General features: G+C 42.6%; 1 protein-coding gene across 6 annotated transcripts in view; it reads left to right on the plus strand.

The window, feature by feature from the left end:
• The window catches only part of TMTC4 (transmembrane O-mannosyltransferase targeting cadherins 4), a 69,432-nt gene extending 46,197 nt beyond the window's left edge, over positions 1-23,235 (plus strand). For 5 of the 6 annotated variants that reach the window (XM_039473264.2, XM_074387474.1, XM_074387477.1 and 2 more), the window contains 7 exons: positions 2,502-2,581; positions 2,761-2,868; positions 2,971-3,112; positions 12,235-12,349; positions 14,337-14,449; positions 20,410-20,479; positions 21,712-23,235. In XM_039473264.2, the coding sequence (XP_039329198.1) occupies positions 2,502-2,581; positions 2,761-2,868; positions 2,971-3,112; positions 12,235-12,349; positions 14,337-14,449; positions 20,410-20,479; positions 21,712-21,860 (777 nt within the window). In that variant the 3' untranslated portion in view covers positions 21,861-23,235. Of the gene's footprint in view, positions 1-2,501; positions 2,582-2,760; positions 2,869-2,970; positions 3,113-12,234; positions 12,350-14,336; positions 14,507-20,409; positions 20,480-21,711 lie in introns of those variants that run through there. The other variant, XM_074387476.1, reaches the window with a different exon arrangement.
• The last annotated feature ends 3,422 nt before the right edge of the window (positions 23,236-26,657 follow it).

Consider the following 26,657-nt stretch of genomic DNA (forward strand, 5'->3'; position numbering starts at 1 on the left):
AAACAGAATGTGGTGTACCCATGCAAAGGAATAATTCAGCCATAAGAGGAAAGAAGTTCTGACACAGGTGACACAAATGGACAATTCCACTTACGTGAGGTAGCTAGGAGTCAAATGCATAGAGACAGAAAATGAATGGAGGTTGCCAGGCGTTCGGTGGAGGGGAGAATGGATACAGAGTTTCTGTTTTGAAAAATGAAAAGAATTCTAGCAATAGGTGGTGACCTCGTACCACCATGTCAGCCTAGCCTGTCCCCCTAAACAAGCCTGATCACCCGTCACTTCTCTTGAAAGCCGTCACATCCATTCTGTCCTGAATGTTGGGAACCTCGCATTTGTTCTTGACACGCTTCCCTTTCTCCTAGCAGTTGGTCACCAATTTCTATGCTTTTTGCTCCCTCACTCTTCTTCAAACCTGTGCACAGGTTCACTACCACCCTAGTTCAGTCCTCTCTTCCAGGACTGCAGCCACAGCCTCCCCAGAGCCCCTGACATCTGCTTCTCCCCACTCACATCTCTTTCCCACCCCAGGATTTGTTTCATATGAGCATAAACCTGATAATGACCTCTTCTAGCCTCCTGCCCCTGGCTTCCTGCTACGGGTTGAACTGAGCCTCCCAAAAGATATGCTCAAGTACTAACCCCTGGGACCTGGGAGTGTAACCCTTTTTGGGAGTAGGGTTGTTGCAGGTGTAATTAGGATGTCAGTTAAGTAAGGTCATACAGGAGGATGGTGGGCCCTTAATCCAGTGTCATCGGTGTCCTTGTAAGACAGGAGAAGAGACAGGGAGACAGACAAAGAGGGGAGATGGTCATGAAGACAGAGGCAGAGGAGGGAGCGAGGCATCTGCAAGCCAGAGATTGCGAGCCAGCTCCATGAGACAGGAGAGAGGCAGGAACAGTCTCTTCTTCAGCCTGCGGTGGGACCAGCCCTGTGGACACCGTCTTGGCCTCCAGGACTGTAAGAGAAGCGTGTTGTGTTAAGCCCCACAGTTTGTGGTGCTTTGCTGCTGCGGCCCTGGGGCACTCACACACTTATAGACCCCGCCCAGCCTCTTGGTTCTGAGGATAAGGACTGATCCAAGCCTGCCCTGCTTAGGGTTCCCTGTGAGTGCAGCTGCTCCTCCTGGGCTCTCCAGCCTGCAGCCGTGCTGTCTGTACTTCAGCAACACCCTTGCTCAGACCCTGTGAAAGAATAATACCAGAGGCCAGGTGCGGTGGCTCACGCCTATACCCAACACTTTAGGAGGCCAAGGTGGGCGGATCACCTGAGGTTGGGAGTTTGAGACCAGCCTGACCAACATGGAGAAACCCCCATCTCTACTAAAAATGCAAAATTAGTTGGGCGTAGTGGTGCGTGCCTGTAATCCCAGGTACTTGAGAGGCTGAGGCAGGAGAATCATTTGAAACTGGGAGGTGAGGGTTGCAGTGAGCCGAGATTATGCCATTGCACTCCACCCTGGGCAACAAGAGTGAAACTCCATCTCAAAAAAAAAAAAATAATAACAGAGGCAGGGTGGCTTCAGCAGCAGACACTGACTTCTCACAGTGCCAGTGGCTAGAAAGCCCATGATCAAGGTGTAGGTAGGTTGGTTGTCTGGTGGGGGCTTGCCTCCTGGTTCACAGACGGTCGTATTCTCACTGTGTCCTCACATGGCGAAAATGGGACATGGGAGCTCTCCAGGGCCTCTTTGATGAGGGCATTGATCCATTCATGGGGCTCCACCCTCATGACTCAATCACCTCCTGAAGGCCCTACTTCCCAACACCATCACATTAGGAGTGAGGATTTCAACATTTGAATTTTGGGAGCGCATTAACATTCTGTCCAGAACAGATACAGAGTAAAATGCTTGTGATGCTAGCTATAGAAGAAAGATGTCATACATGAAAGGGCCACATTTGCTTAAATGGGTAGGGACAGAATCATGGTTTCTTCTCGTGTTCATATGTGATTGGACTTTGTTATCTCAACTCTAGTGGAGTGTGTTGGTAAGGAGGATTTGAGGTTTTGCTGATAAAAACAAGCCAGGTGTGGTGGTGTGTACCTGTAGTCCCAACTACTTGGGAGACTGAGGCAGGAGAATCACTGAATCCCAGGAGTTCAAGGCTGCAGTATGCTCTAATTGCACCTGAGAATAGCTCTACGGCACTCTAGCCTGGGCAACATAGCAAGACCCCATCTCTAAAAATCAAAAGTAAAATTTTTAAAAGCCCAGCTTTGTAGTTTTCTGGTTTTCTTTGGTGAAGTCATTAGTTATTTCCTTTCTGTTGTGCTTTAGAGATGGACCATGCCTGTCCCCCTTTCTTCTGATCCTCTTATAGGGTTGGAGATTAAAGCACAAGCAACCCCTAATCCCTGTAGGGTTTTAGCTAAAGTTCTGGTGGGTGCCTTTTTTCCTCATCCCTTTACCTTTTGTCTTCAGTTAGAAGATATGATGGGGTCCAGGCTCTGAACAAGAAGTCTATCTGCTAATGGCCCAAATATTTTCTTTTTGCAGGTTCACTACAACATTGGCAAAAACCTGGCTGATAAAGGCAACCAGACAGCCGCCATCAGATATTACCGGGAAGCTGTAAGGTATGGCGAATATGTCTTACAGAGAAATTACATACACAGATCATTTTCACTTTCTAGTATGAAACACCTGTTCCTTTAAGGACCCCAACTTTACATTATCTTTGCCGATTCCTGAGAGATTAGCAAAAGCATACTACTGAGCATTTAATGGTCAGCTTGGTTTTTATTTGAACTTCCAGATTAAATCCCAAGTATGTTCATGCCATGAATAATCTTGGAAATATCTTAAAAGAAAGGAATGAACTACAGGAAGCTGAGGAGCTGCTGTCTTTGGCTGTTCAAATACAGTAAGCATTGCTTTTATAATGATGCTAGTGACAAAGGAAGGAGCTCCTGCATTCTGGCATCTAAGCCTTTCTTGTTTATCCTTGTTGAAACTGCTCTTCTAGGCCAGACTTTGCTGCTGCATGGATGAATCTAGGCATAGTGCAGAACAGCCTGAAACGGTTTGAAGCAGCCGAGCAAAGTTACCGGACGGCGATTAAACACAGAAGGAAATACCCAGATTGTTACTACAACCTCGGGCGTCTGGTAAGCTCGGGGCACCCTGTGCCTGTGGAAGAAAGATGGGTTCTTTTTCTTATTTATGGTCAAATGACATAGTAGCATCCTCCTAGCCTAATCAGTTTTATAAAGTTCTTTCACATGTTTTCATCTCTTTCGAAGGTAGCTGTTTGATTTCCTTGTGAGTAATTTTTTAAAGCTCTCATTAGAGAGCAGTGTACTGTGAATTAGCCATGTTTAAGAGGTCACCCAGGCAACAGGTTAAACCAGGGAATAAATTAAAATGTTAAAATCCCATCCACCCTGTAAAACAATGCTCCAACGGGTAACTTCCTGATAAACATCAGTCTCTGTTTTTAAAACAAGAATTTAATACAAACAGAGATTAAAGAAACAAATCCATAGTATGATTTCTGAGCTCTCTTGTTCTTCTTCCTTAAGGGAGCAGAGCTTTTCATCTGCATGGAGCATTGCCCCCTTAACAGACAGCTTTAGAGGGCACGGGATTTATTTGAAAGGGCTTTGACATTATTTGATGGAAATAGAAAATAATGTGTTCAATAGTAGCTTTATATTTTTGGTTATTGACAGGATGTTTATGAAGATCTGATTGCTTTTGATTTTCTTGACTAAAATAAAATGAGATACACACACACATATAGCAAAATTCTTTAAATACAAATGGTTGTATTCTCCCTATAAATCAAACATTTATTATATATATTTCTTAATATATTTAGATGTATTGATAAAAATTGTTAATTAAAAAAATTTTTGTTCATTTTAACCAAACTAGAACATATGCATAACAATGTGACTTTAAAAGAAGTTTATATGTAGATTTCCATATTTTATTCAGCTTAGCCTTACAGGTAGGAAAGCACCCTTATGTTCTAAAGAGATGTCTGCTTACCCTCATTTTAAAGGCCTGAAGCCTCTTGGTTTAAGGAGTTCTTATATTGTCAAAACTGGTAGTTCCCTTGGCTGCTTGTCGCAGGGTGATTGATGGCTTCAAGGTTACTTGATGGAGCTGGAGCACTTGGTTTTGCAGGCCCTAAGGGCTGGCAGTCCCAATGTCATGGCCACGCTGCATGCCATGGCATCTGGAGGTGGTGTTTCTACTGATAACAGGCAGGTGACTGGCTTGGAGAGGGAGGTCATGATGGCTACAAGGAAGGAACTGGACCCACACAATGTACTACTCCCAAAGGCAGCTTCAGGTACCAAGAAAGACCCTAATTTAGTCCCCTCAATCACCAAGAGAATAGTGGTGTACTCGTGAAGAGGACAACAGTGCCGTCACCTGGTTTAGGCTGCACAAAGGCAAGACTGAGTGGTGCCTCAGCTGTGGAACCCACTACAAGCTGGTGCCCCACCAGCTGGCATACTGAACGCCTGCACCAAGTTACTCAAAATGTGCTGTAAAGTTTCTTCTTTCCAAAAAAGACTAGCCCTTCGCATTGGCTCCTTCTCTCTCTGCCAAAAACAAAAAACAACAACAAAAAAACTGGTAGTTCCCAAAATTGATATGCATCTAGACCATTCCACCCCATCTGACATTTAGGGAATCAAAGGCTCTATAGAGAATCTGTATTTTTAAAATAACAATAACAAGCTCGGCACAGTGGCTTACACCTGTAATCCCATCACTTTGGGAGGCTGAGGCAGGCAGATCACTTGAGGTCAGGAGTTGGAGACCAGCCTGGCCAACATGGTGAAACACACTCTCTACTAAAAATACAAAAAATAGCCAGACATGATGGTGCATGCCTGTAATCCCAGCCACTTGGGAGGCTGAGGCAGGAGAATCACTTGAACCTGGGAGGTGGAAGTTGCAGTGAGTCAAGATCATGGCACCACACTCCAGCCTGGGCGACAGAGCAAGACTCAGCCACAAAAAAATTAAGTAAAATAACAATAATGAATCACCCAGGTGATTCCGATACCCTATCCTTGGCCCTGCACCTGGGAAGCAGCTCTGTCTGAACTTGGATGACAGAGTGATCACATCGGTTTGTGGGGAGCAATCCTAAAAACACTGACAGCTTTAAATTTCTTGGAAAACCAGGCTTTGGTTTTTACCATAATGTGAATGTCTTTGGTCTTATTGTTTTTGTTTCTGGACTGGGTAGCCATGATTTTGTAAGCTGTGGAGACAGAATCTTATGAATGGAGAATACAAGATGGCAGGAATGTCTGGCTAACTCATGATAAAATGTGACCTTTCCCCCTTGGGAGAAGTCCCTTTACATGGACAAGTAATATAAATATTAAAATGAAGTGGTTGCATGTATTAGTCCGTTTTCACAATGCTGATAAAGATCTACCTGAGACTGGGTAATTTATAAAAAAAAAAAAAAAAAAAAAGGTTTAACGGACTCACAGTTCCATATGGCTGGGGAGGCCTCACAATCATGGTGGAAGGTGAAAGGCACATCTTACATGGCAGCAGAGAATAAGAGGAGAGAATAAGAGCCAAGCAAAAGAGGTTTCCCCTTATAAAACCATCAGATCTCATGAGACGTACTCACTACCATGAGAACAGTATGGGGGAACCACCCCAGTGATTTAATTTCTCCCACTGGCTCCCTCCCACAACATATGGGACTTATGAGAGGTATAATTCAAGATGCATTTTGGGTGGGGATATCATTACATTTTTTTACTCAAAAAATGCAAAACATGTTTCAGTTATGATGTGCCATAGGAAGATACCATCTCTATGTGCTTATTCCAGTGTGGAAAAGGGGAATTATTTCTTCCTGGCACAGAGGCAAGGGTGACAGGAATGTGGCTGAATCCATGGAATGTTATGATGCTTGAATACAGAAGATTAAGCATCTGTATGCTTAGATGGCATACAGATCTGTATGGCAAGATGTTCCTTTGTCTCATATTAACTTTCTTCAGAACGACTGATCTGGCATGCATTTCTTTTCTTTTACATTTTAAAATTCTATGCTTTATGACCTAGTTACCTGCTTTGATGTTGAAACCACTTTCTCTGTAAGACCTGAAGATTCCAGGGGAGCTGAAACTATGATAATGATGGGCTGTTTGTTCCTGGGGGGAGGGTAGGCTGTAAAACCTCAGCATAATGCTGTGAGTGGTGACTTGAAAATTCAATCACATATAAAGCAGGGGCGATCCTCCCAAAGTTAGTGAAGTGAGGATAGGGGTTGGGTGGTGGATGGGAGCACATGAGGTCTTAACCTGAACTCATGCATTTGGGTGGTTATGAATATATGGGTGCAGAGATTACTGTTTCTGTTCACTGTATCTGTTAAACTAGTACTCAAGTGACTAAATATGAGACTTGATGTTCATATGAATTCTCCTTTCATTCCTTTTTTTCTTTTTCTGAAGGTTGCTCTTCTTTCCGTTTGTTGCTCACAAAGTGAGTGGGTCGCCTGCAGCCTCCCAGGTTGTCTAGGCTCTAAACAGTCTTCTTCCCTCTCCTAGTAGCTGCCTTTCACTGCAGTTCCTTGGGATTTGGAAAATAGGATTTATAATAAATGCTCCTTCTATAAGAGTTATATCCAAAGGGAGGAACATAGACTATAAAGTACCAGCTTTTATCATGTGCTGTAGTCCTTGGGATTCATTACACTTTCACTTGGAAGATCATCTATAGCATTGAACAGATTGAGACCTTGTACTGCTCTTTGTGTATATTGTTTACTAATTACACTACCGTGAAATCGTCTTCCTGTGTTTCCTTCAGCCAACTGTTCCTGCTTATTTAAGGCTTTTGCTCTCCATTGTGGTTTAATTATCCAGCTTTTTCCTGCTTGACAGCTTAAAAGCATTAAGAGCTTAATCTTCAACAACTCAACCAACCCATTTATATATTGGCAAATAAGAACTTAATAACTTAAGAGGTTTTTTGTTTGTTTGTTTTAAGAAATCACTCTCTGGTAACAGGAGACAGAGATTTGTTTTGATTTCTAGACCCCAATATGGAGAGAATATAAGGCAGCTCTCTTGTGGAATAGGAAATCAGGAAGAGCGGGATTACTGGAACATAGTACTGATCTTACAAAGTTACAGTAATAGTGACTAGAGGGATTACTGCAGACAATTCATGATGGAAGGACTGGATGTATCCAGGAAAATGGAAACCATTCTAAGTGTTTTAGATAGAGAAGATTTAATATAGGGAATTGGTTACACTGTCATTGGAAGGCTGGATGAGCAAAAATGTGATGGTAACATGAACTCTGAAATTAAAAGGAATCCTGTGAGTTTGGGAGAACAGACAGGAGGGTGTGGCGCTACCAGGATTTAAGAATTTATACGAGGTTACAATCTCTGGACCTACCACAACCTCAAGAGCTGTGATCATGGGGGACAGACCACTGCTCCCACCCTGCTTGCTGACGCCACCCTGGGACGATAGAGGAGGGGACATAACCTCTTCAGAAACACTGCCAGGGGAAGGAAGGAGACAGTGAGAGTGGGAGGAAAGGACTACTCCCCTCTCTCCATCATCCAGTGCCTATTGACAGAAAGGAACCAAGTGGCAGAGAAGCCTAGGAAATGTAGTTGCAGACTCCCAGCCCCTGCTTGTCAGAGCAGAGTACAGAAGGGTGGGCATAGGACTGCTGGGTGACTGATGTTACCCATCTACTTCCCAGATGAGCAGTTCTGGTTAAATTATCACTTTTCTCTGCATCCCTGAAAGAGCTTGTTTCCTCTGTGTAGATGCTATAAGGTGAGTAGAGTTTGAGGGAAAATGAAACTAAATTTTATCTGATTCAGTCTATTCTTCAATACATAGTAATAATAATTGTAGTAATAACAGTAAAATAGTGAAGATTTGTCATGGTGGGTAAATGAAGTTATGTTGATTGTTCTGGGTATGTTAAATGTCACCATGGATTTTGTCCAAGTGACTCAAATGCGTATCACTTGGTGGAGTTAATTAACCTGAGGAATTGCTGGAACATCAAGTAGAGATAATTGTTAGAATAATTAAGCATCCCAAATTATTTTAATTTTCTGAACTTTTCCTATCATTTCCTTATTAAAGGGGTAAAAATATTGTAACTTGAGTTTCTGAGTCTCATGGGAAATTCTGATATTTTTAGCAAATGATTCATTAACGCTTTCTTTTTCTTGCATAATATGCTACCAATTTGCTGTGCAGCATAGGACAAGTCAAAATGTTTTTGTTGTCTGCAGAAAAGACAGACTTGGCAGTAAGTAAGGAAACAGCCTTAAGCTCTGACAAATTCTAATCATGTGTACTTTTTGCAGAGTTAAAGGGATCAAGTACGCTCAAATAAAATGTACATTTGAATTGAGATAAGAGGGCAACAGGGTCACCTGCTGAAAAAATCCTCCTCTCTCTCTCTCTCTCTCTCTCTCTCTCTCTCTCTCTCTCTCTCTCTCTCCCCCTCTGTGCTTTTATTAACTATGCAAATTGAGAACTAGCCATTTTGTATTCTGTTACCAATGTTAACATTCCCTCTCAAAAGAAACAACAAATCTGGAAGCATTCCCTTTGAGAACTGGAACCAGGCAAGGATGCCCACTCTCACCACTCTTATTCAACATGGTACTGGAAGTCCTAGCCAGAGCAATCAGGCAAGAAAAGAAATAAAAGATATATAAATAGGAAAAGAAGAAATCAAGCTATCTCTCTTCATAGACAATGTGATTCTACACCTAGAAAACCCTGTAGACTTTACCAGAAGGCTCCTAGACCTCATAAATAACTTCAGTAAAGTTTCAAGGTACAAAGTCAGTGTACAAAAATAAACATCTCTATACACCAATAACATTCAAGCTGAGAGCCAAATCAAGAGTGCAGCCCCATTTACAATAGCCATAAAAAGAAAAAAAAAATACGTGGGAATTCAGCTAATCAAGGAGGTGAAGGATCTCTCCAAGTAGAACTACAAAACACTGCTGAAAGAAATCAGAGACGACACAAACAAGTAGAAGAACATTTCATGACCATGAATTGGAAATCAGTATTGTTCAAATGGCTATACTGCCCAAAGCAATCTATGATTCAGCACTATTTCTATAACTTCTAACGTCATTTTTCACAGAATTAGAAAAAACTATTCTTAAATTGATATTGAACCAAAAAAGAACCTGAATAGCCAAAGCAATCCTAAACATAAAGAAGAAAGCCAAAGGCATCATATTACCTGACTTTAAACTATATATTAAGGCTACACTAACCAAAACAGTATGATACTGGTGCAAAAACAGGACACAAAGATGAGTGTAACAGAATAGAGAACCCAGAAATAAAGCCACATGCCTACAGCTATGTGGTCTTTAACCAAATTTTTTTTAAAGCAATGGGGAAAGGGTTTCCTAGTCAATAAATAGTGCTGGGATAGCTGACCAGCCATACACAAAAGAATGAAAAATTAACTCAAGATAGATTAAAAATTTAAATGTAAGGTATCAAACTACAAGAATCTTAGAAGAGGCTGAGTACAGTGGCTCACACCTGTAATCCTATCACTTTGGGAATGGCTTGAGCCCAGGAGTTTGAAACCAGCCTGGGCAACATGGCAAAACCTCATCTCTACAAAAAAATTAAAAAAAAAAAATAGCTGGATGTGGTGGCATGTGCCTCTAGTCCCAGCTACCTGGGAGACTGAGGTGGGAGGATCGATTGAGCCCAGGAGATGGAGGCTATAGGGAGCCACTGGTCATACCATATCATACCACTGCACTCCTGCCTGGATGACAGTAAGACCCTGTTTTTAAAAAATAATAATTAAAAAAAAGAGTCCTAGAAGAAAACCTAGGAAACACTATTCTAGACATCATCCCTGGGAAAGAATTGATGACTAAGTCCTCAGAAGCAATTACAATGAAAACAAAAATTGACAAGTGGGACCTAATTAAACCAAAAGGTTTCTGCACAGCAAAAGAAGCTATCAAGAGAGTAAACAGATGACCTACAGAATGGGAGAGAATATTCATAAAACTATGCATCCAACAAGGAAAGTAATCTATAAGTAAGAAATCAACAAAATCTGTAAGTAAGAAATCAACAAGCAAAAAACAACAACCCCATTAAAAAGTGGGCAAAAGACATGACCAGACACTTCTCAAAAGAAGGCATACAAGCAGCCAACAAACCTGAGAAAATGCTCATCATCACTAATCATTAGAGAAATGCAAATCAAAACCACAATTGAGATACATTTCACACCAATAGCCATTATCAAAAAGTGAAAAAACAACAGTTACTGGCCAGGCTGTGGGAAAGAAAGGAATGCTTAGGCACTGTATGTAATTCAGACACTATGAAAAGCAGTTTAGAGATTTCTCAAAGAACTTAAAACTGCCTTTCCACCTAGCAATCTCATGACTGGTTATATGCCCAAAAGAAATCATTCCACAAAAAACACACGTTGCCAGGCTCACACCTGTAATCCCAGCACTTTGGGACTCCAAGGCGGGTGGATCATGAGGTCCGGAGTTCAAGACTACCTTGGCCAAGATGGTGAAAGCCCATCTCTACTAAAAATACTAAAATTAGTCAGGCGTGGAAGGGGGGGGTCCCTGTAATCCCAGCTATTCGGGAGGCTGAGGCAGAGAATTGCTTGAACCAGGAGGTGGAGGTTGCAGTGAGCCAAGATTGCACCACTGCACTCCAGCCTGAGGAACAGAGCAAGACTCTTATCTTTAAAAAAAAAAAAAAAAAAAGACACATGCATTTGTATGTTCATCACAGCACTACTCAATAGCAAAGACACTAAATCAACCTAGGTGCCCATCCACTGTAGACTGTAAAAAGAAAATGTGGTACATCTCCACCATGGAATACCATGCAGCCATACAAAAGAATGAAATCGTGTCCTTTGCAGCAACATGGATGCCACTGTCCTAGGCAAATAAATGCAGGAGCAGAAAACCAAATGCTGCCTGTTCTCATAAGTGAGCACTAAACATTGGGTACTCATGGACATAAAGATGACAACCATAGACACTTGGGACCACTAGAGTAGGGAGGCAGAGGGGCCAACCAGGGTTGAAACATTAACTATCGGGTACTATGCTCACTATCTGGATGACAGGATCATTCATGTCCCAAACCTCAGCATCACACGTTTACCCATGTGACAAACCTGCACATGTACATTCTGAATCTAATAAAAGTTGAAGGTCGAGTGTGGTGGTTCACACCTGTGATCCCAGCACTGTGGGAGGCCAAGGTGGGCAGAGCAGTTGAGGCCAGGAATTTGAGACCAGCCTGGGCAACATCGTGAAACCACACCTCTACTAAAAATACAAAAATCAGCCAGGCATGGTAACACAAGTCTGTGATCCCAGCTACTCAGGAGGCTGAGGCATAAGAATTGCTCAAACTTGGGAGGCAGAGGTTGCAGTGAGCCGAGATCATGCCACTGGACTCCAGCCTGGGTGACAGCGAAACCCTGTTTCAAAATCAATAAATATATAAATTTTTTTTAAAGTTGAAATTATAAAAAATAAAGCAACAGGTATTTTTCTGTTTCCTAAATGAAGCAAACAGAGTCAAAATTGCCAAGAGGTTTTACCTTACCATAGAAGACTTTTCCAAGGAGTTTACAAAGTATGTCTGATATGCTCTTGTTTTTATATTTACTTTAGACACAGGCAGGAAGAGACCCCCAGACCACCCTTCACAAGGTGAATTGGGCACATAGCTTTTGATCATGTGAAATATTTTATTTACTATTCTAAGTAATACTTTATCAACAATGAACTTATGAAGTCTTTTGTGAGAAAGACTAATGATTAGATGTTTTTCAACATTTCAGCAATATGAAATATGAGTTAGATGCCTAAAATCACTAAATAACAGGAAATAGGACTTTATATGTTTGGATCTTGTTCTTCCTCCTGCTTTGCCATTTCTAATCTGTAACTTTGGGCTCATTCATTTTCTCCTGCCTCAGTTGCTTCATCTGTAAAATGAGGATAACAATTATATCTACTTCATTGGTATTGTTTTGAGGATTAAATGAGTTGATATGAAAAACTAGAAGCTCCATAAAGTTAGGTTGGTTTTTATTTTTGTTTGTTGGGCTTTTTCTTTTCTTTTTCTTTTTTTTTTTTTAAAATAATGTCTTGGAAAGAGGAAGCAAGGAACTTGGAATGTTGATTTTTTTGGTGTGTGTGATTTTCAGTATGCAGATCTCAATCGCCATGTGGATGCCTTGAATGCATGGAGAAATGCCACCGTGCTGAAACCAGAGCACAGCCTGGCCTGGAACAACATGATAATACTCCTCGACAATACAGGTACCAAAGGTCACAGGAGAGGGCTCCACAGTCAAGTACCACTGAAGACTTAGGAAACAGAGACTGTTGTGCTTTCTTCCTCCTGAGTTTAAAAAAATGAATATGAAGTTAAATATTTTCTTTTACAAAAATGTCTTTTCTTCAAGAAAATCGAATTTCTGGGGCTGGGCGCAGTGGCTCGTGCCTATAATCTCAGCACTTTGGGAGGCCGAGATGGGCGGATCAGCTGAGGTCAAGAAATCAAGACCATCCTGGCTAACACGGTGAAACCTCGTCTCTACTACCCATAGCTGGGCATGGTGGTGCATGCCTGTGATCTCAGCTACTCGGAAGGCTGAGGCAGGAGAATCACTTGAACCCAGGAGGCAGAGGTTGCAGTGAGCTGAGACCGTGCCATTGCACTCCACCCTGGGCAACAAGAGTGAAACTTCATCTCAGAAAAAAAGAAAATTGAATTTCTTTGGACATACTAGAATGTGAATGTCTGGGAAAGTGACATTCCACATAGAACAGTCGTTGAGTCGTGAGGGAGAGTTGGTGGTATCTTGTCTACCAGTGGCCATCCTCTGGGGCACTGGGAGCACCTAGAAGTGGGCAAGAATGACCTTAGGGCTAATGAAATGGATGGTGCTAAGTCCATACCCTAAGTTCATGGATTTCACTCAAAGGAGCCCTCTTAGTCTACACTCAGAGCCATGAATTCTTACCTTTTTTTTTTTTTTTTTTTTTTGAGATGGAGTCTCACTCTGTCACCTGGCCTGGAGTGCAGTGGTGTGTTCTCAGCTGACTGCAACCTCCACCTTCTGGGTTCAAAGCAATTCTCCTGCCTCAGCCTCCTGAGTAGCTGAGATTACAGGCATACGCCACCACGCCTGGCTAATTTTTGTATTTTTAGTAGACGGGATTTCACCATGTTGGTCAGGCTGGTCTCGAACTCCTGACCTCACGATCTGCCAGCCTCAGCCTCCCAAAGTGGGATTCCTTTTATATGATGCTAATCAACTTGAAGATCTGGTTTTTTATTCCTGAGCAGACCAGATTCAATCAATTAAGAGTTGCCCTGCCTCCCTCACTTTAAAAATCCAAACGTTCTTGAAGAAATGATGGCGTTAGGCACAGAAAGGCAAATATCACATGGTCTCACTCATGGGGTCTCAGAGTGGACCTCATGGAGCTAGAGACTAGAACAGTAGTTACTAGGGGCTGGGAAGGGGGCGGGGATAAATATAGGTGGGTTAATGGGAACGAACACAGATAGAAGGTGTAAGTTCTAGTGTTCCATTGCATGGTAGGGTGACTGTAGTTAACACTTTATATTTCAAAAGCAATAGAAGATTTGAAATGTTCCTAACATAAAGAAATCATCAATATTTGAGGTGATGGATGTCTAAAATACCCCGATTTGAGCACTACATGTTGTATGCATGTATCAAAATATCACGTTTCCCATCAGTATGTACAGTTATTATGTGTCAATAAAAACATTTTAATGATAGTGTTAATTTGATCATCTACATGGTGTAGAGCAGAAATGTGTGCTTCTAGGGAAAATACAGATGTGTACTTCAGTGTGATAAATTCTCAGTTACGAAAGTGTTGCTGTAATTCTCTTTATTTTGCAGGTTTGTTTGGGTATAACTAGTATCTGGGGAAAAATTAAAACTAGGTTTTAGACAGTTTTATAGAAGTTAATCAAAAGCTGTTTGCGTTGTGTCAGAAATGCGCTGAATTCGGTGGCTTTGCCACTGACAGGGTTGCACATGCGCGCATGCGCGCGTGCGCGCGCGCCCGTGTGTGTGTGTGTGTGTGTGTGTGTGTGTGTGTGTGTGTATACGTGTGTGTGTTTGTATTACATGATCTACACAGATTTTCTTAAGTAGTTATTGATAATTGTCATGTGCTATGCACATAAGCCCTGTTAGTTCTAGAGGTTAAAATGCAAGTACAGCATTAACATGTCTTTTATTTTTCCATTTTTTCCTCCCAGGTAATTTAGCCCAAGCTGAAGCAGTTGGAAGAGAGGCACTGGGATTAATACCTAATGATCACTCTCTCATGTTCTCGTTGGCAAACGTGCTGGGGAAATCCCAGAAATACAAGGTGCGTGAACCGCAGGCTGTGATTTCTTGCCGTTAATGCCAGCATCTGACAGAAGCCGTAAGTGTTACTTCTGCCCAGTTAAATTCGGAATCAGGCCAGAACAGTGGCAGCGGTGCACCAGTGTGGCTTGGCCAGTTTGTTCCCTAGAAAAGTTGCTTCAAAGACAGCGATGTAGGGCCAAACCCAGTGTCCTTTCTCATCAGAATTAACCACCGTTGTTCACATGTGGAGAGAGGGAGAGAGGCCCAAGGAAAGGGGCAGAGCAGGCAGGGAGCTGTGGAATGGCTGAAGGCAGTGGCCTGGCAGGCTGGTGCAGGATTCCAGGCAGCCGCGGTGCATCCCCGAGGTACCCCCGCCCTGGCACAATGGGGTTACCCTCTATCACTCGCACGTGGGCTGGAGCTCTGGGTTTTATCTGCAGGTTCTGTCTTCTGCACGAAAGAATAACCGGCCCATGGAGAATGCATGACTGGTACTTGCTGCTTCCAGAGTTTTCTTTATCTGAGTTATATAGGCCATCATCAAGGCCCAGAGTTTTCTGACCAACAAAAAACACAAGATACTAAATCTTTGCTCCAGTTGGCAGCCAGGATGGAGCAGGAATAGGCTGTGTGTAACTCCCTGTGTGTTGAAGGAAACTGGTTGTAAACTTTGTCTATTAGACACCGAGGGAGCTTGTTAAAGCAGAGATGCCCAGATTCTCCCTGAGAGGGATTGTCTTCGTGGGTTAGGTCAGATCAGGAAATAGTATTTTTAACTAGCATCCTGGGTGTTGAACACGGATACCACAGAAGCAGTGCCTTAGTCCTTTCTTAAGAGAAATACTTGATTTCAGAATCAGGGGCTATATCTTATTTCGATCACTCAGCTGATGTGTAAGTCCTAAAGGCAGCAACTGGCTAATAGCTGTTAAGTAGTTAAGTAATTGTAAAATGATGGAATGCATCTCTCATTTGGCCCTCAATTTGTTATTCACTTCTCTTTTTCTGTTTATACATATCATCAATATAGTTTTTGGTAACAATAGGAAGATAATTTCATGCATTTCTCTAGTTATACAATGTCGGGGAGTTGAATAGCTTCACTATATACATGTTTTAAATTTCTAGATTTTGCTCCAGAAATAGCTTTTTGAAGAGGGTTTAGTTTTATTTTTTATGAACTACTTGTGTAGCAGGGGAAGGAGGTGAGGTTTACAGGTTTCCCTTGTAATGACCTTTCTAGCCATCTGTCAGCTTGGGACAGGTCCCAAGTCTCAGTTCTCCTCCAGTGACCCAGCTACAGCCAGTCTTCCTGAAGCTTGGCTTATGTAATCATTGTATTGATTTTTCTATCATCCCACAGTCTGTAAACTGCTGGAATTTCTGTTAAGGAGATAGAACCCAGAGTTCATTTGGCTTCCACTCCACGTTGTTCTTTCTTTTCCCCCTCAAATAAAGGAGAAAATACTCTATAAAGCAGAATGGAGAAATCAGCTTCCTCTTTCTCTACATATTTTGCATTTTAATTATCAAGGCCAAGGCACTAGGCCTAAGATAAGAAAACAGATGATGAAATCTGAAACACAGAACTCACGATGAGCTCTTCAGCAGCTACCAAGTATGGGGACATGATGTGACTTCCTGAGCCATGGCATCAGCCACCAAGCAAGCGTTCAATGTACTTTTTAAATTAAGGGTTTGAATTTTAAACAACTATTTAGGTTTTCCTCTCGTAATGCAAAAATGATACCGGTTGCTGATGGTCAGCTGCATCCCTGGCAGTGCTTGTTTCAGGATGTAGTGAAAGGGCCTGTTTCCTGGCAGAACACTGGGTGAGATGTTCCAGAGAAGAGGGATGTGGCAGTGAGTTGCAGGGCCTCCAGCCCAGCTATCTTCATGGCAGGGCAGGTGTCTGCTGCCCGACAACTCACTTTTTACCTGTGTGCTTGCTGTTTTATATATTATGCACTTGGTAAATCTCCTTAGAAAGCCTGGAGGCTCCTTGAGGTTAGAGCTGAGGCTTCAGTCCTGGTTTGGTATCTCCACTGCTGTCGGGCAGTTACGAAGCACATAGTTTAGTGGTTGTAAAATGATCAAATGCATCTCTCATTTGGCCCTGAAATGTTCAGGCTTCCAGAAGCTGTTTTGAGATGTTGATGTGCAAAGTGGGTGTTCTCATTATATCTGTGGTTCTAGGCACCTTTTTTTTTTTTTTTTTTTTTTTTTTTTGAGAAGGAGTCTCACTCTGTTGCTCAGGCTGGAGTGCTGTGCAGTGGCAGGATCTTGGCTTACTGCAAGCTCCGCCTCCCAGGTTCAAGCGATTCTTCTGCCTTAGCCTCCTGAGTCGCTGGGACTACAGGTGCCTGCCACTACGCCCAGCTAATTTTTTGTATTTTTTACGTAGAGATGGGGTTTCACCATGTTAGCCAGGATGGTCTCCATCTCCTGACCTCATGATCCACCTGCCTCACCCTCCGAAAGTGCCAGGATTACAGGCATGAGCACTGCGCCCAGCCCTAGTCACCTTTTAATCCCATCTGAGCAGTCCTTTTTAAAACATAACCACAGTCCCTTAGCCTCTCTGGGCCTCAGTTTGTTCCTTTGTAAAATGGAGATAGTGATCTGCCCAACCTCTTGACAGGGTGTTACAAAAACATGCACAAGAACATAATTTGCAACTCTCAAGTGGTTCATGTGCCTATACATCTACATACACACACATACCTATTTCTCAGTTTAGTGATCATTCAGTGACTCTCTAGGTATCATTAAAATGTGTTCGAATTTATATTACTTCTTGCCATTTAATTTCCAATTTCAGGCTAATGTGGTAAAGCAAAAATACAAAAGGAATGTTTTTCAGTGCTTACAGCATTGCTTCCTGTGCTCATTTCTTTTTCTGAAGTGGTAATTCCAGTGATCCTGTAGCTTAAGAGCAGGTTATGTTGATAGAGTCAGTTTCCCCAACTTCAGACATTTATGTCACACCTTTATGATTTTTTATTTTTTGCCACATCTAGATGTTAGCTGACTTATTTACTTGATATTTTTATTTAAATAGATTTTTAACACGAATATATTTAAAGGAGAAACGTTGCATCATTACTATAAATACAGTGTAACTGAAAGTGAAATAATCGTACCAAGTCCCAGCCAGATACTATTGCTGGCCAAGGCTCTAAGCCAGAGGATCACCCTCTCTCAGCTTCAAGGAGAGATTGGCAGGTGTGTTAGAGGGTGGGACCCACACACCGCCACCCAGTGCAGACTTCAGCCCCTATGCAATCAGAAGGAAGAAAGGAGAATAGAGAATAACTCTCTTCCTGTGTGATTCACGGTTTCAGCTGCACATCAGGTCACCTGTGTTACGCTTCCTATTCTAGCAGAGGCACAGCGGCCCCTGTGCCCCAGAGCACTCTTGCGTGGCTGCTGTGGCTGAAATGACCTCCGCCCACCCAGGTCTCCTCACCTGGACATAGAGACTGGCACTTGTTTCTACCTAGAGGCACAATTTGCAAGGCTTTTCTCAGTCCCACACCTTTGTTGAGTACATTTTATCTAATACGCTTCTGAAAATAATACATTATTTTTCCCCTTTATGCTGAGAAAAAAATATCCCTGTCTCTAAGGTGTGTTTATTGGTTCATTGGCATAAATCGGCTCATTGCCTGGGTCTTTATACATCTAGAGACCTCCACAGATCAATTTATAAACAGTTCACTGCTTTCCTGGATGGGGCCATTGGAAAGCCTGATTTAATAGATGAACATTTCATGGGCTTTGAAATACCCACAGATGCTGCGTTCTAAAGAGGCCCCTCCAATCCCTGCTCCCAGGCCCAGGGGCTGCCCCCGTGACCTGGAGAGAGCCAGGCCATCCTTCACCTCCCCTCAAACCAGCTCTTCCTCCTGACACACCTTTGTCCACGTGATGTTGTGTTTCTGTTGCCCTGACTTGGAAATCTTGACTCATGTTTCCTCCCTTGTCCCCTGGCCCAGTGCTCTCTGTCTGTTCTTCCTCATCCCGGTTTCTTCACACCGGCCTCCTGCAGAGTTTGGGCCCCACCCTGCTGAGAGCAGTGGCCCTCTAACAAAGAGTCAACTCTGAGCCCTTCCCTGTCTTCCCCACCACTGTGTCCCCCAAACTGCTGTCTCCTTGATGTCCTGAATGATGTTTGCCCTCACAGGCCATCTGAGAAGTTAGCTGAATGAATACATGAATTTAGCAACCCTAGAAAACTCTTAACTGTATCCCTAACCATTTTTCTCTAATTAACACTACTTCATTTACAGGTAGGGAAACATTTTTAAGGAGATGTGGTTCCCTGACCTTTCTGTGTCTCAAGTTTTAGGTTTTAAATGGAAATGTTTGGAAAATCATCAGAGACAGCCTAGTGACTCAGAAACCACTGCAAAACTACACAATCCATTTGACGTTTTTTTTCTGCAGCCTACCTGATACAGCAGGAGTCTTGACCCTCTTGGAAGGAGTTTCAGTCCCTGAAACTTGGAATGTAGACACTGACTTTGAACTGACATCCCATATGTTGTCCTGATGTCTTAAGTCCCTCTTGGATGACATTTCTGAAATACAAGTGTTTCTCTGCCAGCTCTGTCTAAAAGGTCATCGTTTTGGAGATGGTCACCCACATTCCCAGCTGATTTCTCAGGAGTACGATGGGCCATAACAGGGCAAAGGAACTGGTGGTCTTGCATATTATAAAATGCACAGTCCCAGATATGGGAAGCCCACCAGGAGAAATTCATGTGTGGCCCAGATAGAAGGCACAAAAACTATCCCGACACCAACAGATTTGTTTGGTTAAGCTCAGTATGTGATACTGATTTTCTTTTTTTCTTTTTGAGTATTGCTCCGTCGCCCAGGCGGGAGTGCAGTGATGCGATCTCGGCTCACTGCAGCCTCTGTCTCCCCATTCAAGTGATTCTCCTGCCTCGGCCTCCTGAGTAGCTGGGATTAAAGGCCCGTACCACCACACCTGGCAATTTTTTGTATTTTTAGTAGAGATGGGGTTTTCCACTAGATTGGCCAGACTAGTGTCAAACTCCTGGCTTCAAGTGATCTGCCCACCTTGACCATCCAAAGGATTGGGATTACAGGCGTAAGCCACCACGCCCAGCATGTGATACTGATTAAAACATGCTGCCCTTTAGGAATGCATAGGTAGGTGGAGTGAACAGTTCCCCACCACCCCCACCCCGGGGCACATGTCAATAAAAACAGGTAGGCATCTTTATTTCTCAGCATTACGGTAGAAAGGGACCAGCCAGCCAACAGTTTTTAGCAGTGATCAGGGTAGAAAGACACTCTGCCCTGCTTCTTAGTGGCCAGGTTGGAAGTAAGTATGATTTGGAAGAAATGCAAGGCTGCTCAAGAATCAGTTCACCCCATCAGGGGCATTTGGTCATGGTCATGTCCAGTACTGCAACAATGTAGATGACAGGTGGCTATTCCTTCCTCATTTTCTGCTCATTCTTTCCAGATGAATGGGGCTGCTTCTGGGCTGCCCAGCATGTTGTAGGTTCTTGGGGGAGAGGAAATGGGCCTCGACTCCCACCCCGAGAGCTCTGGAAGTGAGTTTCCTGGTGCTGGCTGGAAGTGGCATTGGCGTGGGTGTGCTCCAGGGCTCAGCCCTCTCCTGTTCACCGGGCCTCCTGTCATCGTCACACACCCTGCCCTGGGTGACTTGCATAACGTTGCAGAAGTCCAACCACTGCAGGGAGGCAGGTGGTGGCACTCTCGAGCATGTTCATCCCCTCTCTGCGGCCACCACTCCCTCCTACTGCCCCTTGTCAGCCTCTCTGGCAGAGTATGGCCCTGCTGGGCCTTCTGAATGTTTCTGGAGGAATGCAGTGATACCAAAAGAGGTTAAAAGTTTGAAAACCATAGGTGATAAAACTGGGAACTGCTTTTGCTTCATGTACAATAAATAGCTTCCTTTTTATGTTTTCCATTTTTTAGGAATCTGAAGCTTTATTCCTCAAGGCAATTAAAGCAAATCCAAATGCTGCAAGTTACCATGGTAATTTGGGTAAGAAAAATGTTCAACTTGAATTGTTGAAATTCTATGTTACTTTAATGAAGTGGGTGCGTGTCTATAAAATTAAAGTTGGGACAGTAGTTTTTTTCAAAGCTAGCCTGGCTTTAAAATTTGGTTCTGTTATTACATTAAAAAGATAGCAAAGTGACAGCCACACTTTCAAATCTTAATCACATGACCAGAACAGCCACAAAGTTGCCCACTCTGTTTATCACCTTCTCATGAGTAAACTCAGATTGTCCTTCTTTGTGTTAAACTGAGAAAGATGAGATTGGCTTAAGAGAATGAGGCTATGGTTAGGAAGAGTTCTCCTACTAAATTAATCATAGGTGCTTTGGAAGCTTGCCATTGGACTTACCTCCTTTTCCTTCCTTTTTACAGAGTAGACCTTCCCCTTCTAGCCTGGTCTTTCTTATAGCCCCTTATGCCTTGGCTATAAGAAATGCACGTTAGCATTTATAAACATTTATTCCCTAGAACTCATTTCTTGCATTTTTGTGTCTCCATGGCTAAGATGTTTAGAACATAGCATGTTGATGTTAGAATGCTCAGTCACAGAAATGTTTTGCACCAAAGCTGTTCTCTACCAACTCTGAAGCTTCTCTTCACAAAAGTCAGAAAGCATCCACCAGTGATCTTCTGCCCATATAGAAAGTTCGTTTTACTAACAAAATCACTGTAATGATCACAGGCTAATCATCCAAATGATTAGGTTTATTGTAACTATCATTTTAGGGTCAGCTCTTGATATTAGACCTTATTTCCAAATGGCCCCAAAAAGCTATCACTTCACCAAATGATGGAGGGAAATATCTCTTTAAAATAAACATCTGAACTTCTGCATAGTCAGGCTCTCGGCAGTACCTAGCAGTCATCACCCCTCCTCCCACACCCAGTCTGGCTTCCTGGAACTTTCATGGCAGCACTGAGACATTGAATGTACTCTTCTTTTTACTTCTTTATGTAATAATATGACTGTAGGCAGATGTAACTTATCTAGTGCTCTGAAGAGCCCTAGGAGTAACTGGCAGTAGTTAAATGGATAATCACCAGGGAGTGTGATTACAATAAATAAGGTTTTCAGTACAAACAATATTGTTTTATACAATTAACTTTTGAAAACTGTTTACAGAGGATCTGTAATATTTCTTTGTCCAAGAGGGTAGGAATATGGCACATTACTCAGAAGCATTCCCACTGAAATTCATCTCCTGCTATTTCAGCTGTGCTTTATCATCGCTGGGGACATCTAGACTTGGCCAAGAAACACTATGAAATCTCCTTGCAGCTTGACCCCACGGCATCAGGAACTAAGGAGAATTATGGTCTGCTAAGAAGAAAGCTAGAACAAATGCAAAAGAAAGATGTCTGATCCTTTTTCCTTCATGTTTTGAGTTTGCGCGTGTGTGTGCATGAGGCATATCATTAATAATATGTGGTTACATTTAACCATTTAAAAGTCTTAGACATGTTATTTATTTTGTTGATTTTTCTATGAAAACAGACATGCAAAAAGATTACAACACCAGCAATATACTCTTGAATGCTTGATGTGACTTTTGCATTGAAATTGTATTTTTTCAGACAACTCAAATGTAATTCTAAGATCCAAAAAGTCGTCTTTTTTTAATTAAACAGAAAAAGAGAAAAAATTATCTTGAGCAACTTTTAGTAGAATTGAACATACATTTAGGATCTGAGCCTTGCCGTGTATGGACCAGCACTACTAAACTTCAGTTATGGCCGAGAAAGGACAGACTGACTCCTACAATTTGTATAAATAATGAACGTGTCTGTATATTAGCATTTTTATTTAATGACAAAACAAATTAAGATTCTTGTTTTTTATCTCTCTTTTTTTTAAACAATATACTGTGAACTTCATTTGTAAGGAAATATTTATTTGTATTTTTATGTTTTGAATAGGGCAAATGATGAGGAATGGAAATTTTAACATTAATATATCTATTTGCTTTTCCCCACAGGAAGAAATTGACTCTTGCAGTAGTTTTTGGATGCTCTGACTTGTGCAATTTCAATATAAAGGAGGTTATATATAATATTTTACATAGACGGTTACTATCAATAGAAAGTTGAAGCCACACTTCAGGCAAGAGCAGGCAGCCTCACATCGTTATTTTTGTTACGTCCAGGGTTAAGAGGGCAACACATCTACGTAAGCTGCTTTTTAGTGTTTTTAACTGTAAAGCCATTTTCCATTCTGCTTAATGAAACTACAGACATTATCCAGAAAATGCAAAATTTTTCTCTCAAATGGAGCCACATTCGGGGAATTTGTGGTATTTTTAGGAATTGAGTTGTTCCTGCTGTTTTATTTCATCCAAACAATGTTTTCTTCTCTGTATGCTGTTGACCGAATAATTTATGCAATCTCTATAATTTCTTATGCAGTAAAATTATTACACAAACTAGCATGAAAATGTCATATTGCCTTCTTAATCAATAATTTTTAAGTAGTGAACTTTGTATCCTCCTTTACCTTAAAATGAAATCAAAGTGACTAGATTATCTTTTATGTGGCTTCTGTTTGACTTGGGGACCATTTCATAGAATTGCAGTACAGCGTTAACCAAGTGCAGAGAACAGAGTGACCAGATCCACACTGAGAGGAATTTGATTCTCTGGACTCGCTTTTTGGGGGCAGATCTGTGTAGAGCTGTAAGTTAGTAATTGTAACTTCTGGTGGTTGAAGTATATCAAGAAATAAAGTGCTGTGTTTCAATTTTTTTTTTTTTTTTGAGATGGAGTCTTGCTCTGCTGCAGTGCAGTGGCACCATCTCAGCTCACTGCAACCTTCAACTCTCGGGTTCGAGTGATCCTCCTGCCTCAGCCTCCCGAGTAGCTGGGATTACAGGCATGCACCAGCATGCCTGGCTACTTTTTGTATTTTTAGTAGAGATGGGGTTTCACCATGTTGGCCAGGCTGGTCTTAAACTCCTGACCTCAAGTTATCCACCCTCCCCGACCTCCCAAAGTGCTAGGATTACAGGTATGAGCCACCACATGCAGCCTTCAAATATTTCTTAAATGGTCCCAAAACAACAGTAATAATTTATAGCTCTCTTTAGTGGAAAAGACCAACTTTCTTTTATTTATGTTCTTATAGTGCTTCATTGGTCATATAATAGATGCACTGTATGCTTTGTTGACTTTTTTAAAGCAGATTCCTTTTTTTGAAACAGTGCTTGTCTATTGAGAGTAAAGAAAAAATTTCTTACATAAGCCCCTTCAGGATTCTTTTTTTTTTTTTTTTTTTTGTACCGATTCTAAAACTAGTGTCAAATCAAGATGTGCAAATCTGGATCCCTGCCTACCGATAAACTCCCTTAGCTTTCACTGCTTCAGCTCCCAGCATTTCCATTGTAGCTGTTTTCTTTCCAGAGAGCACAGTGATTGATTTGATTGATACTTCAGGAAGTCTTTGATCTCTGCAGACTCTGGAAGCATACCACGCTGGCTCTCTTTTCTTCTTTTTCCATCTTAAGGCAGCCACCCTCTTTGTTTCTTGGGCTTCCTTTCCAACCAGACTGAAGGGGAAGGCCGCCTGGCAGTTCTCTTATTTGGTGTCTTTTACTATTTTAATGTTTTTATTGCTAATGACAGTTGGGAGACAGGAGTCAAAACAAACATGGGGAAGTTCAAGTTTGGGAAATCTCATCATCCTTCTTTTCCTTGATAGCAAACATCATCGAATCTGGAAAGAGTGTTGGAGTTGGGTGTTGGTTTGTTGGGTGGTTTAACATATGTACCACATGTGAAAATGCAACGCTTCTTTCCTGTTCTTGTTTGGATTTTTTTTTTTTTTTTTTTAATTTAAATGCAGGGTTACATTTGTTTTTATTCAAGTTCGTCCTGTCAGACATAGCCTGCAGGCCTTGACTGGCCCTGGTAAGGTTCTCGTTCTATCATCTGGCTTACAGATGTTCTTTTCTTTACTTTTCTTTTTTGAGCCAGGGTCTCACTCTGTCCCCCAGACTGAAGTGCAGTGGTGCGATCTTGGCTCACTGCAGCCTCTGCCTCTCTCCTGGGTTCAAGTGATTCTCCCACCTGAGCCTTCTAAGTAGCTGGGACTACAGGCACACACCACCATGCCTGGATAATTTTTATATTTTTTGTAGAGGCGGGATTTTGCCACGTTGCCCAGGCTGCTCTCAAACTGCCTGCCCTGGCTTCCCAAAGTGCTGGGATTACAGGCGTGAGCTCCTGCACCTGGCCATTCTTTACATTTTATTTCATATTACTGACAAAATATCAGAACAGGGAGAGCCCTGCACCAAAGCACTGGGTATCTATTTCCATACTCACGCCCAACCAGCCTGGACTTTGCGGTGAGAAAACCCAGACATGGACCCTGGGCTCTCCCACTGCAGTATCGTAGGTAAGGCGCTGAGCATTGCTCAGACCCATTTCTCATCTGTACAGTGGGGCTAAGACGATTCCTCATAGCCATAACAGAGAGCCTAGAGGATCCTTCGTAAGTGATAGGTTGGATTTTTGACAGGATCTCTATTGGGAGTAGACAGATCTGGCTTTAGATACCCTTATTCCCCATTCACCCAACACATACTAAGTGTCTGCTATGTACCAGATACTATCTTAGGCTGTCTAATTACTAAGGTGGGTGGAAGAGGTCACGGTCTCTTATCCTTAGCAGTGGACATTCCAGTGAGAAAAAATAATGATCAAAGAGTCGTATGAGGGGAGAGGCCTGTTCTAACTTGGAGAGTGAGGAAAGAGTCCTCTGGGAAGGTGGCTTCCAGATGGAGATTGATAGGCAGGGGGAGGAAGGTGCCCCCAGGCTGATGTTCTCCAGGCGGGGGGCATTTGACAATGCCTGGGGGTGTTTTTGATTGTTACAACTGACTGGAAAGTGCTGGTGGAGAGAGATGCTGCTGCTGTACATATGATATGTGCAGGACAACCCCCAACAAAAATTACCTGGCCCAAAACATTAGTAGTCCCAAGGTTGAGAAAACCCCGACCACACGGAAGCAACAGCATCTGCAAAGGCCCTGCCGTGAGAAAGATGAACTCCGAGGAGGCTGGGGAGGGTGCTTGAGAAGGCTGGCCTCGGTGATGAGCCAGTTCACAGACCACGTGGTGCTTCCCATAAACTGGGGGAGAATCCAAAGCAGGTCAGTGACATGATCCAAGTTAGTGAGGTTTTGACAAGGTCACTCGGCTGCTGGTGAGAAGGGAACTGGAGAGAGGCTAAGAGGATGTGAGCAGACCACCCAAGAGACCATCCCAGGTGTCCAGTGTTGAGATGAAGGTGACCCTCTGCAGCCCAGTGGCAGTGGGGCTGGAGAAATGTGGACAGATGGGAGTGATGATAAGGAGTCAACTAGTGTTGGACAGGAGATGGGTGGTGGGGGAATGACAGGTGCTAAATGCAATTCAGCACAGAAGCCACTGAGGGAGAAGCTGGCCTTAAACTAGAGAGAGAAGGTTCTTGAGAAGAAACAAGAGGTAGAGCCCCAAATCACCTTTTTGGCCCTACAAAAGAGGAAATAGGGCTCCTGTATGTTATGAGGTCCAGATGGGAACAGATGTAGGCACCTCTGCACACATATAGTTGGCTAAGACCCAGCTGCAGCCAGCATTCAGTGGTCATATTACAAGAAGTTCCACCTCTCCAACTCAACTTCTTCACGTTAAAAAAAAAAAAAAAAAGGCCGGGCGCAGTGGCTAATACCTATGATCCCAGCACTTCAGGAGGCCAAAGCGAGTGAGTCACCTGAGGTTAGGAGTTTGAAACCAGCCTGACCAATATGGTGAAACCCTGTCTCTACTAAAAATACAAAAATTAGCCAGGCATGGTGGTGGGCACCTGTAGTTCCAGCTACTCGAGAGGCTGAGACAGGAGAATTGCTTGAACCTGGGAGGTGGAGATTGCAGTGAGCTGAGATCACACCACTGCATTCCATCTTGGGCACCAGAGTGAGACTCTGTCTCAAAAAGATAATTTTTTTTTTTAAAAGCAGGTAATGTCTAATTTGCAAGGTTGTTGTAAAGGTGCAAGTTAATATAAAATGTCTACAGCTGTCCTGTCCAATAAGGTAGCCACTCACCACACGTGGCTAGTGAGCACTTGAAACATGGCCAGCCCACATCAAGATGTGCTATAAAAATAAAATACACACTGGAT

Source organism: Saimiri boliviensis, chromosome 16 (genome assembly GCF_048565385.1).
Source record: "Saimiri boliviensis isolate mSaiBol1 chromosome 16, mSaiBol1.pri, whole genome shotgun sequence".
NCBI lineage: Eukaryota > Metazoa > Chordata > Mammalia > Primates > Cebidae > Saimiri > Saimiri boliviensis.